Below are 12,886 nucleotides of genomic sequence, written 5' to 3' on the forward strand. Positions count from 1 at the left end.
AACTCACAAACCGAACTGAACCGTGAGATCATGACCTGAGCTGAAGTCAGATGCTTGACCAACTGAGCCACCCAGGTGCCTCTAAGCTAAATTCTTAATTGTGTTTTTTCCAACAACTGTATTTTCAGTCCATTTTCCTCATGGTATAAGAAGTATCTTTCTAAAGTGAAAAATCGGTTACTAATCTTGATGAACTCCCACTGTTTATAGGACCAAGTCCACACTTTGCCATAAGGCATGCAACCCCCCTTATAATGTGGTTCTAACTCACTTTTCTGGTTTCACCTCCAAGCATTCCCCACAGGGAGGGTCCATTTTTCATGGCTGTGCCTTTGGCCATACACTTTTCTCTACTGTCATGTTCTCTCTCCTCTTCTACTCTACTCTTTGTACAGCAGATTGTTCTGACTTGCACACACTTTAACCTCCCTTCTTCTTCAGGGAAACTGTTTTCTAGTTTCAGTCTCTCCCTCTACTGTGCCCCCACAGCAACTTCCTCAACTCACTTACATGGCTTATTCATCTATAAATTCTGTATGTAAGTACTTGAAATCCTTCTTTAATTAGTCCCTTCCTCAAAGGCAGGGAGTGAATTTTAATCTCCGTATCTGTGCTAGCATCAAGTATTTCCAAAAACACAAGTAGATAAGTTAATAAATTAATGAAAATAAAGTGGGAAGATACTATACAATCTTCAATTGATCCTTCTCAAATTCAGAATGTTTTTATCAGGCTAACTGAGAGAATATCAACTTAGTTAAAATAATATTTAAAGAACACCTTCTAAAATATATAAAGAACCGTGGTTGGTATCAAGATTACAAACTTTTCAGAATCTGGGGTGGGGGAAGGGCCACGGTAGTGGAGAGAAGTGCTTGATGACTGGATTCACTCTAATAAATGTTTATAATAAATAGCACCACAAAGTTTTAAAGGAGTAGAAAAGGAGAAGGGATTAATTCTGCTTCCACACTGAGGACATTAATGGAAAAAACTTTCACATATACAAAAACAGGTGCAAATTATTTCAAAAGCTAACTTAAGGAATAAAGCAACGTCGCTTCATTTAAATTAGTACTTCTCCTTGTCTTATTCTTTAAAGTTGTTTTTGAATAGATAATACATTCACAAAATTCAAACGGTGTAAGAAAGGATCCACTAATTCCACAAATACTTATTGGCAATTACATGCACTGAAGAAAACAAACAGAAGGCAAGAAGATAAAGAGTGAGGGAAAATGGGGTACTATTTTTAACTTGATAAGGAAATCATCTCTTATAAGATGATGAGATCCAAAGACCTAAAGGAAGGAAGTCATTGGTTACCTAAGGGAAGAGCTTTCCAGGTAGACGGAACAGCTTACACAATGAATCTGAGCATTTCTCATGTGTTTAAGGGAACAGCATGGACGCCACTACAGCTGGAGGACAATAAATGAAAAGGAATGGTAGGAGAGTAGGTTGGAGAGGTGGCTGGTGGCTGGATCACCAAGGCCTTGTAGACCATGGTAAAGACTTCTGATTTTATTCTAAATATAATGGAGTTGCATTAACAACAAATTTTCACTGGCCTTTGTTCCTGGTTCTTGGGAGAGAGCTTTTATTTTTTTAAAAAAATTTTTTTTTTTCAACGTTTATTTATTTTTGGGACAGAGAGAAACAGAGCATGAACGGGGGAGGGGCAGAGAGAGAGGGAGACACAGAATGGGAAACAGGCTCCAGGCTCTGAGCCATCAGCCCAGAGCCTGACGCGGGGCTCGAACTCACGGACCGCGAGATCGTGACCTGGCTGAAGTCGGACACTTAACCGACTGCGCCACCCAGGCGCCCCGGGAGAGAGCTTTTAAATCACTGGAGTTTCCAGGGGTACCTGGGTGGCTCAGTCAGTTAAGTGTCTGACTCTTGATTTCAGCTTAGGTCATGAGCTCACGGTTCTTGAGTTCAAGCCCTGCACCAGGCTCTGCACTGACAGTTTGGAACCTGCTTGGGATTCCCCCCTCCCCGCCCCCACCTTGCTTGCGTGCTATCTTTGCCAAAATAAATAAACGAAAACTTAAAAAAAAAAATTCCTTGGAATTTCCAGGAGGAAAAGAAGTATCTTTGTTATTCACAGTGGGCCCTAGGACCACAGCTAAGTTAACGCTAAAGTGATGACTCAGGATATGAGCTTATGAGTCTAGGAAAACCAACTATGTGATTAGAGGGGTTGAGGCTTTTAGTCAAGTGGTATTAGCTAAATAAACCCAAGGGGCTGAGTAGGGGGCTAGAGACTGAGTTAAACCATAGGGCTAATAATTCAGTCGTGCCTAAGTAGTGAAACTCCAACAAAAAACTGAATGCTAGGTTTGGGAGAGCTTCCTAGGAGGGTGACACATCCTGAGTCCATGGAAAGAGGACATGGAAGTTCTGCATTCAGAACCCTCCCAGACACTGCCCTACATGTTGATTCACTGGATGATCCTGATTTGTATCCTTTATAATAAACTAAATTCCTAAGTATAATCTTTCTTAAATTCTGTGAGTCATTCTAGTGAGTTATGAACCTGAGAGGGTTATGGGAACTTCCCTGAATTTGTAACCAGTTGGTCAGATGTGTGGGTAGCCTGGGGAATCTCCCAAACTTGTGGCTACAGTCTGAAGTGAGGGTGACTTGCTTGGAGACCATGCCCTCAACCTGTGACATCCTTGTCGACTCTGGATGGTTGTATCAAAGGTGAACTGCAGTACTGTAGATCAGAAACTATAAGAGAAGTGATGTGATTTCTATACTAATTAGAAAACAGATGGAAGGGGCTCCTGGGTGGCTCATTCGGTTAAGTATCTGACCTTTGATTTTAGCTCAGGTCATGATCCCAGGGTCATGGGATTGAGCCCCAGGTCAGGCTCTGCACTGGGCGTGGGGCCTGCTTAAGATCTCTCTCCCTCTCCTGCTGCCCTCCTCCCTTGCTCCCACTCTCTCTAAAAGAAAAAAGAAAACAGACTGAAGAGGCATGAAAACAGACACAGGGCGACAGGTCAGGAGGCTGCTGCAGTAAATGATGGTGGCTCAGACTAAGGTGGCTGTGATGCAGATGCTGAAAAATGATTTTATTTATTATGATTGTAGCCCTACTATATTTACTATAGGGTCAGATTTAAGATCTCTGAGTGGCTGCATAGTGGCTGCGTTGTACTGCTAGGTATGTCATACTTGATTAACCCGATCTCTTGCTGAGAGAAACTTAGGTTATTTCTCATTATTTCCCGTTATGAACAATGCTGCAATGAAGATGCTTATACCTATTATAATCTTGTGCAAGAATCTCTAGCTATTCACTCACAATAAACTCTGAACAAAACACAGAATTGAGGTGCCCTAATTTTGTGAACAGATCTATTTTTCCCTCTAAGTTCAAGTATTTCTTCTTCATTTCCTACTTAAAAAGTTTCTTCTTCCCTGACCACAGAAACCTAGAAGATTAAAATGGAAAGGATCCTTAGAGATCCTCTAGTTCAGTGGTTCTCAATGTGGATGTTATGGTCAAAAATCCAAATCTCTAGGGAAATCTTATATGACAGACCCTCTCCCTTTCTCATATGCTCTGGGAAAGCAGGGGAAGCTGGCATGTACTGTCTAGGTGACTATAATCCAACCACCTGAAATGGCTTCTCCAATCTAATTCCTTTGTTTCCCAGAAGAGGAAGCTGAAACACATATCACACAATGACAGAAGGAGAACTAGCGTCCTAACTGATTTTCAACCACCAGCAATGTCTGAGACTATCAATTTCTTCCAACCCATGACAACAGAAGACAGGACCACCACATTTTAAATTTTTGCTAATTTACTAGAGAATTAATTAGTAGCTAATTAGTAGAAAAAAAATCTCACCATTGTTTACTGGATGATTTATTAAAGAGGTTCATCTAAACTATCTTAAAAGATGACATTGGGATTTCTGCAGTCATTTGTCTGAAGAAAGAAAAATCAATTACTTGAAAACACAGGCTGGTTTAGCAGCAAACTCTAACCATAATCTTCCTTTAGTTTACTCTCAGTTCTAAACAAGATACCATTAAAAGCTTTAAGATGGTTTTTCCCACTGCTCCTGACTTTACCATAGCCTGCAGACCAAGAAGATGTTAAAGGAAAACCAATGAATTTTAAGTTTTCCTTTCCCCTTTCAACTTAAGGAAATCTTATTTCCCCTATTAGAAGTAACATGACAATTCCTGAAAGCTGCACTATTAGTGACCCTAAGTCCAAACAACACACAAAACCAGTGTAATGGTTTTAACGGGCTGTTCTAAACATTTCTCACAATTCTCTTGTTTAATCCTCATGCTATTAAATGAGGAAAGGACTACCATAAGGCATAGAAAGGTTAAGAAACTTGCTCAAGTTTACACACCTAGTTCAAGTCGCAGAGCTGGGATGTGAACCCAGGTGATCAGACTCTAGACCTAGTGCTCTACATCACTGCACCCTTTACAATCTGGCCCTTAATTTTTCTGCTTCACATCTTTTGCCAATTCTATCCATGACTTTCAGGAAGTACCTTTTATAAACTACCTCCAGTCTAGCCACCTGAATGGCTATTTCCATATCTTATAAACTATATCTCTGTACCTGTTTATTTTACGTCTCTGCCATCAGCTAACCTACAAATTCCTTGAAAGCAGGAATTGTGTCTTGTCTTTGAATCTCTAACACCCAAGCACAGTATCTGACACACAGTAGAAATCCAATAGGTATTTGTTGAATCAATACATGAACTGTACTCCCACATCCTGTACTACTATTTCACAGAACTTATTCTACCTTGAATATTCCCTCTTTGCTTAGGCTGCTTTCTCTACCCCAAACAGCTTTTCTGCTCTTCTGACGGGCAAACTCCTAATCATTTTTGAAGACCCAGTTCAAATCAACAGAGAAAAAAGAGGATAAAAGACCCAATTAAAATATAATTTTTTTCAGGGCACCTGGGTGGCTCGTTTAAGTGTCCAACTTTGGCTCAGGTCGCGATCTCATGGTTTGTGGGTTTGAGCCCTGCATTGGACTCTGTGCTGACAGATCAGAGCCTGGGGCCTGCTTCAGATTCTGTGTCTCCCTCTCTCTCTGCCCCTCCCCTGCTCACGCTCTGTCACTCTCAAAAATAAATAAACGTTACAAGAAAAAATTTTAAAAAATAGTAATGATTTTTTCTTCTTTGACATCTCTTTCTTGCCTAGAGGAATTATTTCTCCCTCTGGCCCCCACAGTATTTTTCTAAACACCTATCATAATACTTTCTAAGCTTCCTTATAATTATTCCTGTTGACACTGAGTTGCTGCCATAGACTATGCATTCTTGAGTACAAGGACACTGTCCTATGTGTCTTTGTATCTCCAATGCTTAGCCTTATGTCTGGTATACAACTAACCCTCAATAAGAATTTGTGGTATGATAGGATGTCTGGCTGGCTCAGCCAATAGAGCATGTGACTCTTGATCTCAGGGTCATGAGTTCGAGGCCCATGCTGGGTATAGAGATTACTTTAAAATAAAAAAAATTGTGAATGAATAAATGGTGATACTACATTAAGGTGCAAATGTTAGTTCTCAAGAGGAATAACTAATCCATCATAAAACTGCTAGTAGCAGTGACTTCATCTAGGAGAGTGGAAACCAATAGCTTTTAGTGTTAATTTTTTCAGAATATCACAAATCTTCAAAGGAACTCACTTTATTTTTTTAAAAAAGATTTTATTTTTTTAAGTAATCTCTACACCCAATGCTGGGCTCAAACTTACAATCCTGAGATTAAGAGTCACATGCTCTATGAAATGAAGCGGCAAGGTGACCCTGGAACTCACTTTAAGCAGAAAAAGGGCTGAAGCTGAATGAAAATGGACCAGCTGATGAGTAAGGAGGATGAACTTGAGATCCAAGTTATAAGCAAATCTTTTTTTTTATGTTTATTTTTGAGAGAGAAAAATAAATGATGAACCTAAAACAGATCTCAGTTTAATATAACTGTCAAAGTGTCTGTCCAAATGTTCCCAGGGGAAAGAAAATAATTGTGCCATATTTGCATGGGAACGAGGGGAAAACACGTCAGTCACATTCACTGAATTGTTCTGGAGTAGTTCCTATAAAGATGTGCAGTGACCTGAGCTGAATACGAACACTTACCTCAGAAACTCTTTGCTCTGTTCCCAGAGGTCTTGGGTCTCTTCTTTAGTCATGTGTTTGTCCAGGTTACACACATTAGGTTTCTGGGAATATAACTTAAGACACTGCTTCACCCAGTGCCACTGGTAACCTGGGAGGAAGGGGTTTGGGATAAAAATAAATCCTACACAAAAGATGGGTGGGGAAAGAAGGAGAGGAGAAAATTCTCCATCAGTTATATTTAGATAATTTATTTTTGTTGACATCCTTATACCCATTACTGTATTATTTATGCCCCATACCCTTTGCTCATGCTTCGTGGCTTCCACATGTATAAGCAAATGTTCTCCTTTCTATCCTCCAATTTTAGGAAAAGGGGGGAGAGAAACAAATATTCCACAACTATCAACCATGTTACCCCTAAGCAAACCTTAGAATTGAAAATGCCAAAAGTCACTCCTCAAATGCACCAGGCATTTATCACTTACAGAGGTGGTAATCCCTTTCTGCAACAGCAGTCTTTGTGGTATCTCAGTGTTCCACCTTGGCCTTTTTTGTTTTCTAATATCTGGCTAACAACAGTTATGTTAAATTCTCTCAGTTAAAATAATTGGTGTGATTTCTGCCTCCCAATTGAAATCTGATAGAACAGCGAAGAAAGATGATATATACATCTGCTCACATGGCAGGATGCAAATACCTCCAGCACCTGTGCTGAAAGGATCTTCTGTGACCTTGAAAGTAATCTAATGTCGTTTTTCTCCTGGATGAATGAGGAATAACAATAATGAACAGGAATCCAATGCACGGTAAGGATCCATTCATTGAACATTCAACAAACACATACTATGTACTTTCTGAAACCCCTGGAGACAGGACAGCAGAGACAGTGATGCAGACAATGAATGCCCTGCAGAAGCCTGGCTATGAAGGGAACAAAGGCTGAGGAGCAGTCACAGAGGAATGAAGAATTTAAGGGGAAAATTTATGGTTTTTAGGGTTTGGAAAGACCTAAGCATGCTTACAGATTATGAGGAAAGAACCAGCAAAGAGGAACTGGTTGAACACAAAAAGAGGAAAAGAGCAGAGCAAGGTTTTGAAAGCTGGAAGAGGTAAAAGAAAGTGGGATCTTTTGATAAGCAACCCCCCCAAAAAAAAAGAAAAAGAAAGAGAGGTGAAGGGACTGGCTTTGAATGGGAGGAGCTTTTCCTCCTCTAAAATTGGAGGACAGGAGTGAGAACATTTGTTTCTGAACGTGGAAACCACTTTTGCATTTCACATACAGGCAAAATTCTCCAAATAATTTCACAGGTGACAGGGGATTGTCAGTATTTTGAGAGAGGAAAAAAAATATGAAAAATACCCCAACAACCTACCATCTATCAGCATTGATTATAACATTCCCCAAAATATCAAATGAAGAATACCTCTGACTTAGTGTCAGGAAAATAAAGACCTCTTTAGGCAGTCCACTCTAGACAACTGTTGATTTCCTTTAATGAATTAAACTTTGCCTTTTAATTTTCACATATTGATCTTAGGTTCGGACTCACAGAGCAACCCCAAATTAGTTTCTTATTCTTCTTCAAAAATACCTCTAGCTTTAAGGCTAACATTTAATGCTCATTTCCTGTGTGCCAGGCATGGATCAAAGTACTTTACATGTACTCACATTTAATCTTCATAATAACCTTACAAAGCTGGTATGTTTTTTCATACATTTTGCATACCAGGCAACTGAGGCCAAGAGAGATTAAGAAACTTGCCCAAGGTCATATTGGATGGTTAGAGCCACAACATGAAGCCAGGTAGCCTCATGTCAGAACCTAGGCCTTAACCAGCCCTTTGTGTGTATGGCAACCTTTCAAATGTTGGATGCTGTCAGGTTCCCTCTCAGGTTTACTCTTCCCCAGACTCAATCTTCAAACTCATGACCCTCCCGCTCATTCTTGTAAGGACAGGTTGTGGTTGCTCAGGTTCCTTTATAACAAGCAGAATCCAGAAGTAAACACAATCCTTCTGATCAAGCCTGAATAAGAAGACATTGTCATCTCCCATGTTCTGGACATTACACTTCTATTAAATGCAGCTTACAATGGCAGGGAAGATAAAGTCTCTAAGGACATAATGAGGTACCAACTCACAAAATGTGGCTTAAATGTGAAATCCTAGAAAACCTCAAAATCAAGTATACCATTGGACAACAGAAAATGAGAGTGGGGTTGGTAACTTTGTAGTCTGAACAAACTTTTTGTTCCCGTTTTGTTAAGGGAAAAAGGCATAGCAACAGAGAAACACAGCCTTGAAAACAGGAGGTAAGCTTGAAAGGTAAAAGGCAGCCTTGAAGAAAAGTACATAAAAGACTGCTGGTGATGCATGCTCTCATTTACTCAAACTCATGGAGAGCCGTGCTTCTGTACATAAAGCCATCATTTGACATTCATTCATTCATTCATTTATTATTATTCTTTTATTTTTGAGAGAGAGAGAGAAAGAGAGAGAGAGCACACGAGCATGCACACACAAGCAGGGGAGGGACAGAGGGAGAAAAACAATCTTAAGCAGGATCCACGTTCAGCACAGAGCCTGACATGGAGCTCGATCCCATGACCTGAGCTGAAATCAAGAGTTGGATGCTCAACTGAGCCACCCAGGAGCCCCTTGTTTCTTCTTTTACACATAACTAAAGTGCATGAGGTCTTTTAAAGGAAGTATTGAAGCTGTTAATACTGTCCTATGTTATTAACCAATACATCAGTGATCACAATGTAGTAAGAGCTGTAACACAGATCTGGCCCGTGGTACAATGAAAATTAGTATTTCTTTTTAGGATTTTTTCTTGCTGTTAATCCATATTCGAAATCACAAATACAATGTTAACTTTATGTCCTCTCCAAGAAAAAGGATGCCAGGTAAAATATATTTGGCCAAATAAGGCATTTCTGTAATTTCTAAATAGTTCATAATCATTCAACTGCTATATCCCCATGATCCTTAACAAAAAGATTAAAGGTGTCTGGCTGGCTCAAGCAGTAGAGCATGTGACTCTTGAGCTTGCAGTCGTGAGTTCAAGCCCCATGTTGGGAATAGTTTACTCAAAAAATAACAATGAAAACATTACCCATTCTTCGTTATCATCTTAATTTCATTACCTGTAAAGTGAGCTACCCAACATTACTGAAGTTCAAATGCTAGATTATTTAGTCTGTTAGGGCTTTTGATCTCATTAACTGTAACACTTTTTTCAAAAGCTCAGCCTTAAGGACAGCAATAAATTTTAAGTTTTTTGTTTTGTTTTTTTTTTGGCCATATGAGAACATAGTCACTTTGTGACTAGAGTGACCACTATGAATTAATCTATCATTCAAAGCAGTTCTTCTCCCAGAGTAGGTGCTTGGAGTTGTGGCAGGGAGCCTAGAGTAAACATCCTTATTTTTGATTTGTACCTGGTGTCATTTCCTGCATTGTAAGGTAGACACTACTGAATCCTGTTCTATCCTGCAGGAATGTTAAATAAATGGAAATTTTAGATGAGACAGAATTTAAAAGGGGTTTGACAGTGAAATATTTCCGTGTTTATTTTCACTCTTTGTCTGCATACTTGCTTACAACTCTTCCCCACTCTCTTCACAGCTCTGAAATTAGACAAATGATTACATGATCTTATCTCTTGGGGTCTGCTGCACTCACCAGGATAGCCTTGGAGTCCATAGGCTTGCCACTTGCTTACTGGCTGAAGTCCTGCTCTATGTGCATCATGGTCACTGACTGAAGACACACTCAGCTGAGATCTGATCACCTGACAGGAAGGAAACAGAAGTTGGAGGGCTAAAGTTACTTTGCAGGTCAGCTCTGAGAATCTCAAATTTCTAAAGTTATTTCCAGTATGAGACAAAATTCAGAGTCTTAAGTCTGGGCTCCTAAACTTAGTTCTACCACTTACTTGATGCAAGACTTCGATAAGTCACTTCTTAGAGCCTTAGTTTTCTCATCTATACACTAACAAACACTAGAAAGTAATATAAAATTAAGCAGAAATGAGAAGCAGGCTGATTTTGGCCTTCAAGACTACCTTTTTGTATGACACCACACTTTTGTGATTTCTTCCAAGACTCTAAATCATGAAAGGTGTTTGGTGTACTAAAATACCCTTAGTCAAAATGCTGCCCATCTCAGTTCAGGCTATCAATGCTTTTGAGGCACTTATATACAGCTGGTGCTTAAACAGACCAATGAGGAACATCAGGCAGGAGAGGGTAAGAGAATGGAGAGAGTGCTCTCACCAGACAGAATAAACGTTTCAGTGAAACACTGGAAACCCTGTTTGCTGAAAGTATGATATTTATTCTTTTTTAGATGAAACTTCAAAATGAAACTCAGAGCTTTTGCCTTTGTGAATTACTTTGAAATTAAGTTTTTCAGGGGCTCATGAAGTTTTCTTTGCATATAAGAGTATCTTAGAGATGCCTTATTAAATTGGTTAAGGGATCCAACATGCAGTCACTAAAGGACATTTACAAAACAAAAACCTTTATTCTTCCACTAATAATAAACTTAGGATCTTGCTTGCCTTAGAATACATCAAATGTTCTCTTCCAAAAAGACAGGATCTATGGGGCGCCTGGGTGGCGCAGTTGGTTAAGCGTCCGACTTCAGCCAGGTCACGATCTCGCAGTCCGTGAGTTCGAACCCCGCGTCAGGCTCTGGGCTGATGGCTCAGAGCCTGGAGCCTATTTCCGATTCTGTGTCTCCCTCTCTCTCTGCTCCTCCCCGGTTCATGCTCTGTTCTCTCTCTGTCCCAAAAATAAATAAACGTTGAAAAAAAAAAAAAAAAGCTATTAAAAAAAAAAAAACAAACCAAAAAGACAGGATCTCTCATCCTATTAACTTCACCAAGTGTAGAGATTTCCAGAAAAAAATACCAACAAGTGGCTGGTGTATTACCAGTTTCTGTAATAAAATGGCTACCTGGAACTCTGAGAGTCTTAACCAGCTAATTTTTCCAGGTACTGATGTTTTTATTTTAAACATTTTGTAATGATTTCTTAAACAGACCATATTTAGTAATGTAGTGTAATTCAGCCAACACTCTCATAGTTGAAGTAAGTTTGTGGACCTATTCTCCATGCTAAGCTAAACCAAACCTCGAAGTTTAAAAAAAAGTTCTGCTTTTTCCCTTGCCTATTAGCTGTCACTTTCTCCACTGCTCATCAGTTGCTCTCAGAGCAACTTTCTTTTCCAATTTGCGACTTTCAATCTGTTTTGAACTGGGAAACTAAATACTGAAGTTTTCATGTATTCAATGGATAGTGTATTTATTGAATGCTTACTGTTTCAGATAGTGTGCTAGACACAATGTCCTCTTCTCAGGTGGCTTATATTCTAAAAGTATTTAAATACTGCAGCAAAATACAGGCAAAAGGAGATGAATGAGGGTCTGTCCCATGTACATTATTCTTAGAGTTCAGACTTTCTGTATGTTATTTCGACAACTCTAAGACCATTTTTGCTAGCAAATGAAGTTCCTAAAAAGTTCTAGATAAGTATGGTGTTACTACAGCATCCCAATTTTACTGAGAACTATTATTAAGCTTAGAGGGAATGCTCCATCCAGCCATCTGTGGACAACACCAAGGGCAAATTAAGGGATCAGGGATCCTCAGTGTTTTTTTTTTTTCAACGTTTATTTATTTTTGGGACAGAGAGAGACAGAGCATGAACGGGGGAGGGGCAGAGAGAGAGGGAGACACAGAATCGGAAACAGGCTCCAGGCTCTGAGCCCTCAGCCCAGAGCCCAACGCGGGGCTCGAACTCACGGACCGCGAGATCGTGACCTGGCTGAAGTCGGACGCTTTAACCGACTGCGCCACCCAGGCGCCCCAAGGGATCCTCAGTGTTAACAGCGATTATAAAGAAATTATGCATACTATATACTATAACTGTGATTTTCCCTGTGTCCCCCTTTATGTTACTTTTCCTACTTAACATGGGGAAAGGTAGAAATAATGCATAGTGCTTGAATTCATTTTCCCTTTCCTTTCAAACGTGGAGAGATGATCTCAATCTTTCAATGCCCTTTTTCTGAGAGGTCCGGAGATAACAGGGATCTATTTTATGGACGACGGCTTAACTAACAAAATCGATCCTTCCCAGTGGTGGGGATACTCGGTGGTTGTTTTTTTCAAGCTGCAAAGCGCTTCCCTACCGTGTAAGAACATGGTTTATGGGCTTTTACACAAACTGAAGTAGAGACGTAAACGAACAGTTAATGTTAGGAATGAACACCAATTCCCAGGCATTCTCTGAGGCCGCAGCCAGGAAAGGCCGCGTGGAGTAACTCGGCAGCACAGCTCTTCACCGCCAAAGTGTCACTCTTCATGGACAATTCAACTCCGCGCCCACCGAGGCCGGGGATTACTCAATAACACTCAGAGAAAAGAGATGAGGTGAGCTGTGAAGACCCTCAAAAAAGCGAGGTGAGGCGACCGGTGATGCGCGCCGCTCCTCTGTCCGTACCTTGCGGGCATCAGGCCCCGTGCCGCGGGCTTCTCGGGCCGCCGAGAAGTCAATGACCGCTCCCAGGTCTGAGGAATCGGGGCGGCTCTGCCGGTAGAAGCGGAAAAGCTTCCGAAAGGCGTCCTCCCCTGGCTCGGCCGCCAACGTCACTACAGAGCCCACGGCCGCCGCCATCTTCCCCATCTCGTTGCCCGGCCTCTTCTGACCCGGAAGCAGAGTGCCGTGCTCCGGATCCG

General features: G+C 40.6%; 1 protein-coding gene across 2 annotated transcripts in view; it reads right to left on the minus strand.

The window, feature by feature from the left end:
- Positions 1–12,856, minus strand: part of ALKBH1 (alkB homolog 1, histone H2A dioxygenase) — a 28,367-nt gene extending 15,511 nt beyond the window's left edge. The window contains exons 1-3 of one of the 2 annotated variants that reach the window (XM_030319681.1): positions 12,651–12,856; positions 9,825–9,933; positions 6,156–6,285 (exon numbers count right to left, since the gene is read on the minus strand). In XM_030319681.1, the coding sequence (XP_030175541.1) occupies positions 6,156–6,285; positions 9,825–9,933; positions 12,651–12,833 (422 nt within the window). In that variant the 5' untranslated portion in view covers positions 12,834–12,856. Of the gene's footprint in view, positions 1–6,155; positions 6,319–9,824; positions 9,934–12,650 lie in introns of both variants that reach the window. The other variant, XM_030319680.1, reaches the window with a different exon arrangement.
- Between the last annotated feature and the right edge of the window lie 30 nt (positions 12,857–12,886).

This window comes from Lynx canadensis, chromosome B3 (assembly GCF_007474595.2).
Source record: "Lynx canadensis isolate LIC74 chromosome B3, mLynCan4.pri.v2, whole genome shotgun sequence".
Lineage (NCBI taxonomy): Eukaryota > Metazoa > Chordata > Mammalia > Carnivora > Felidae > Lynx > Lynx canadensis.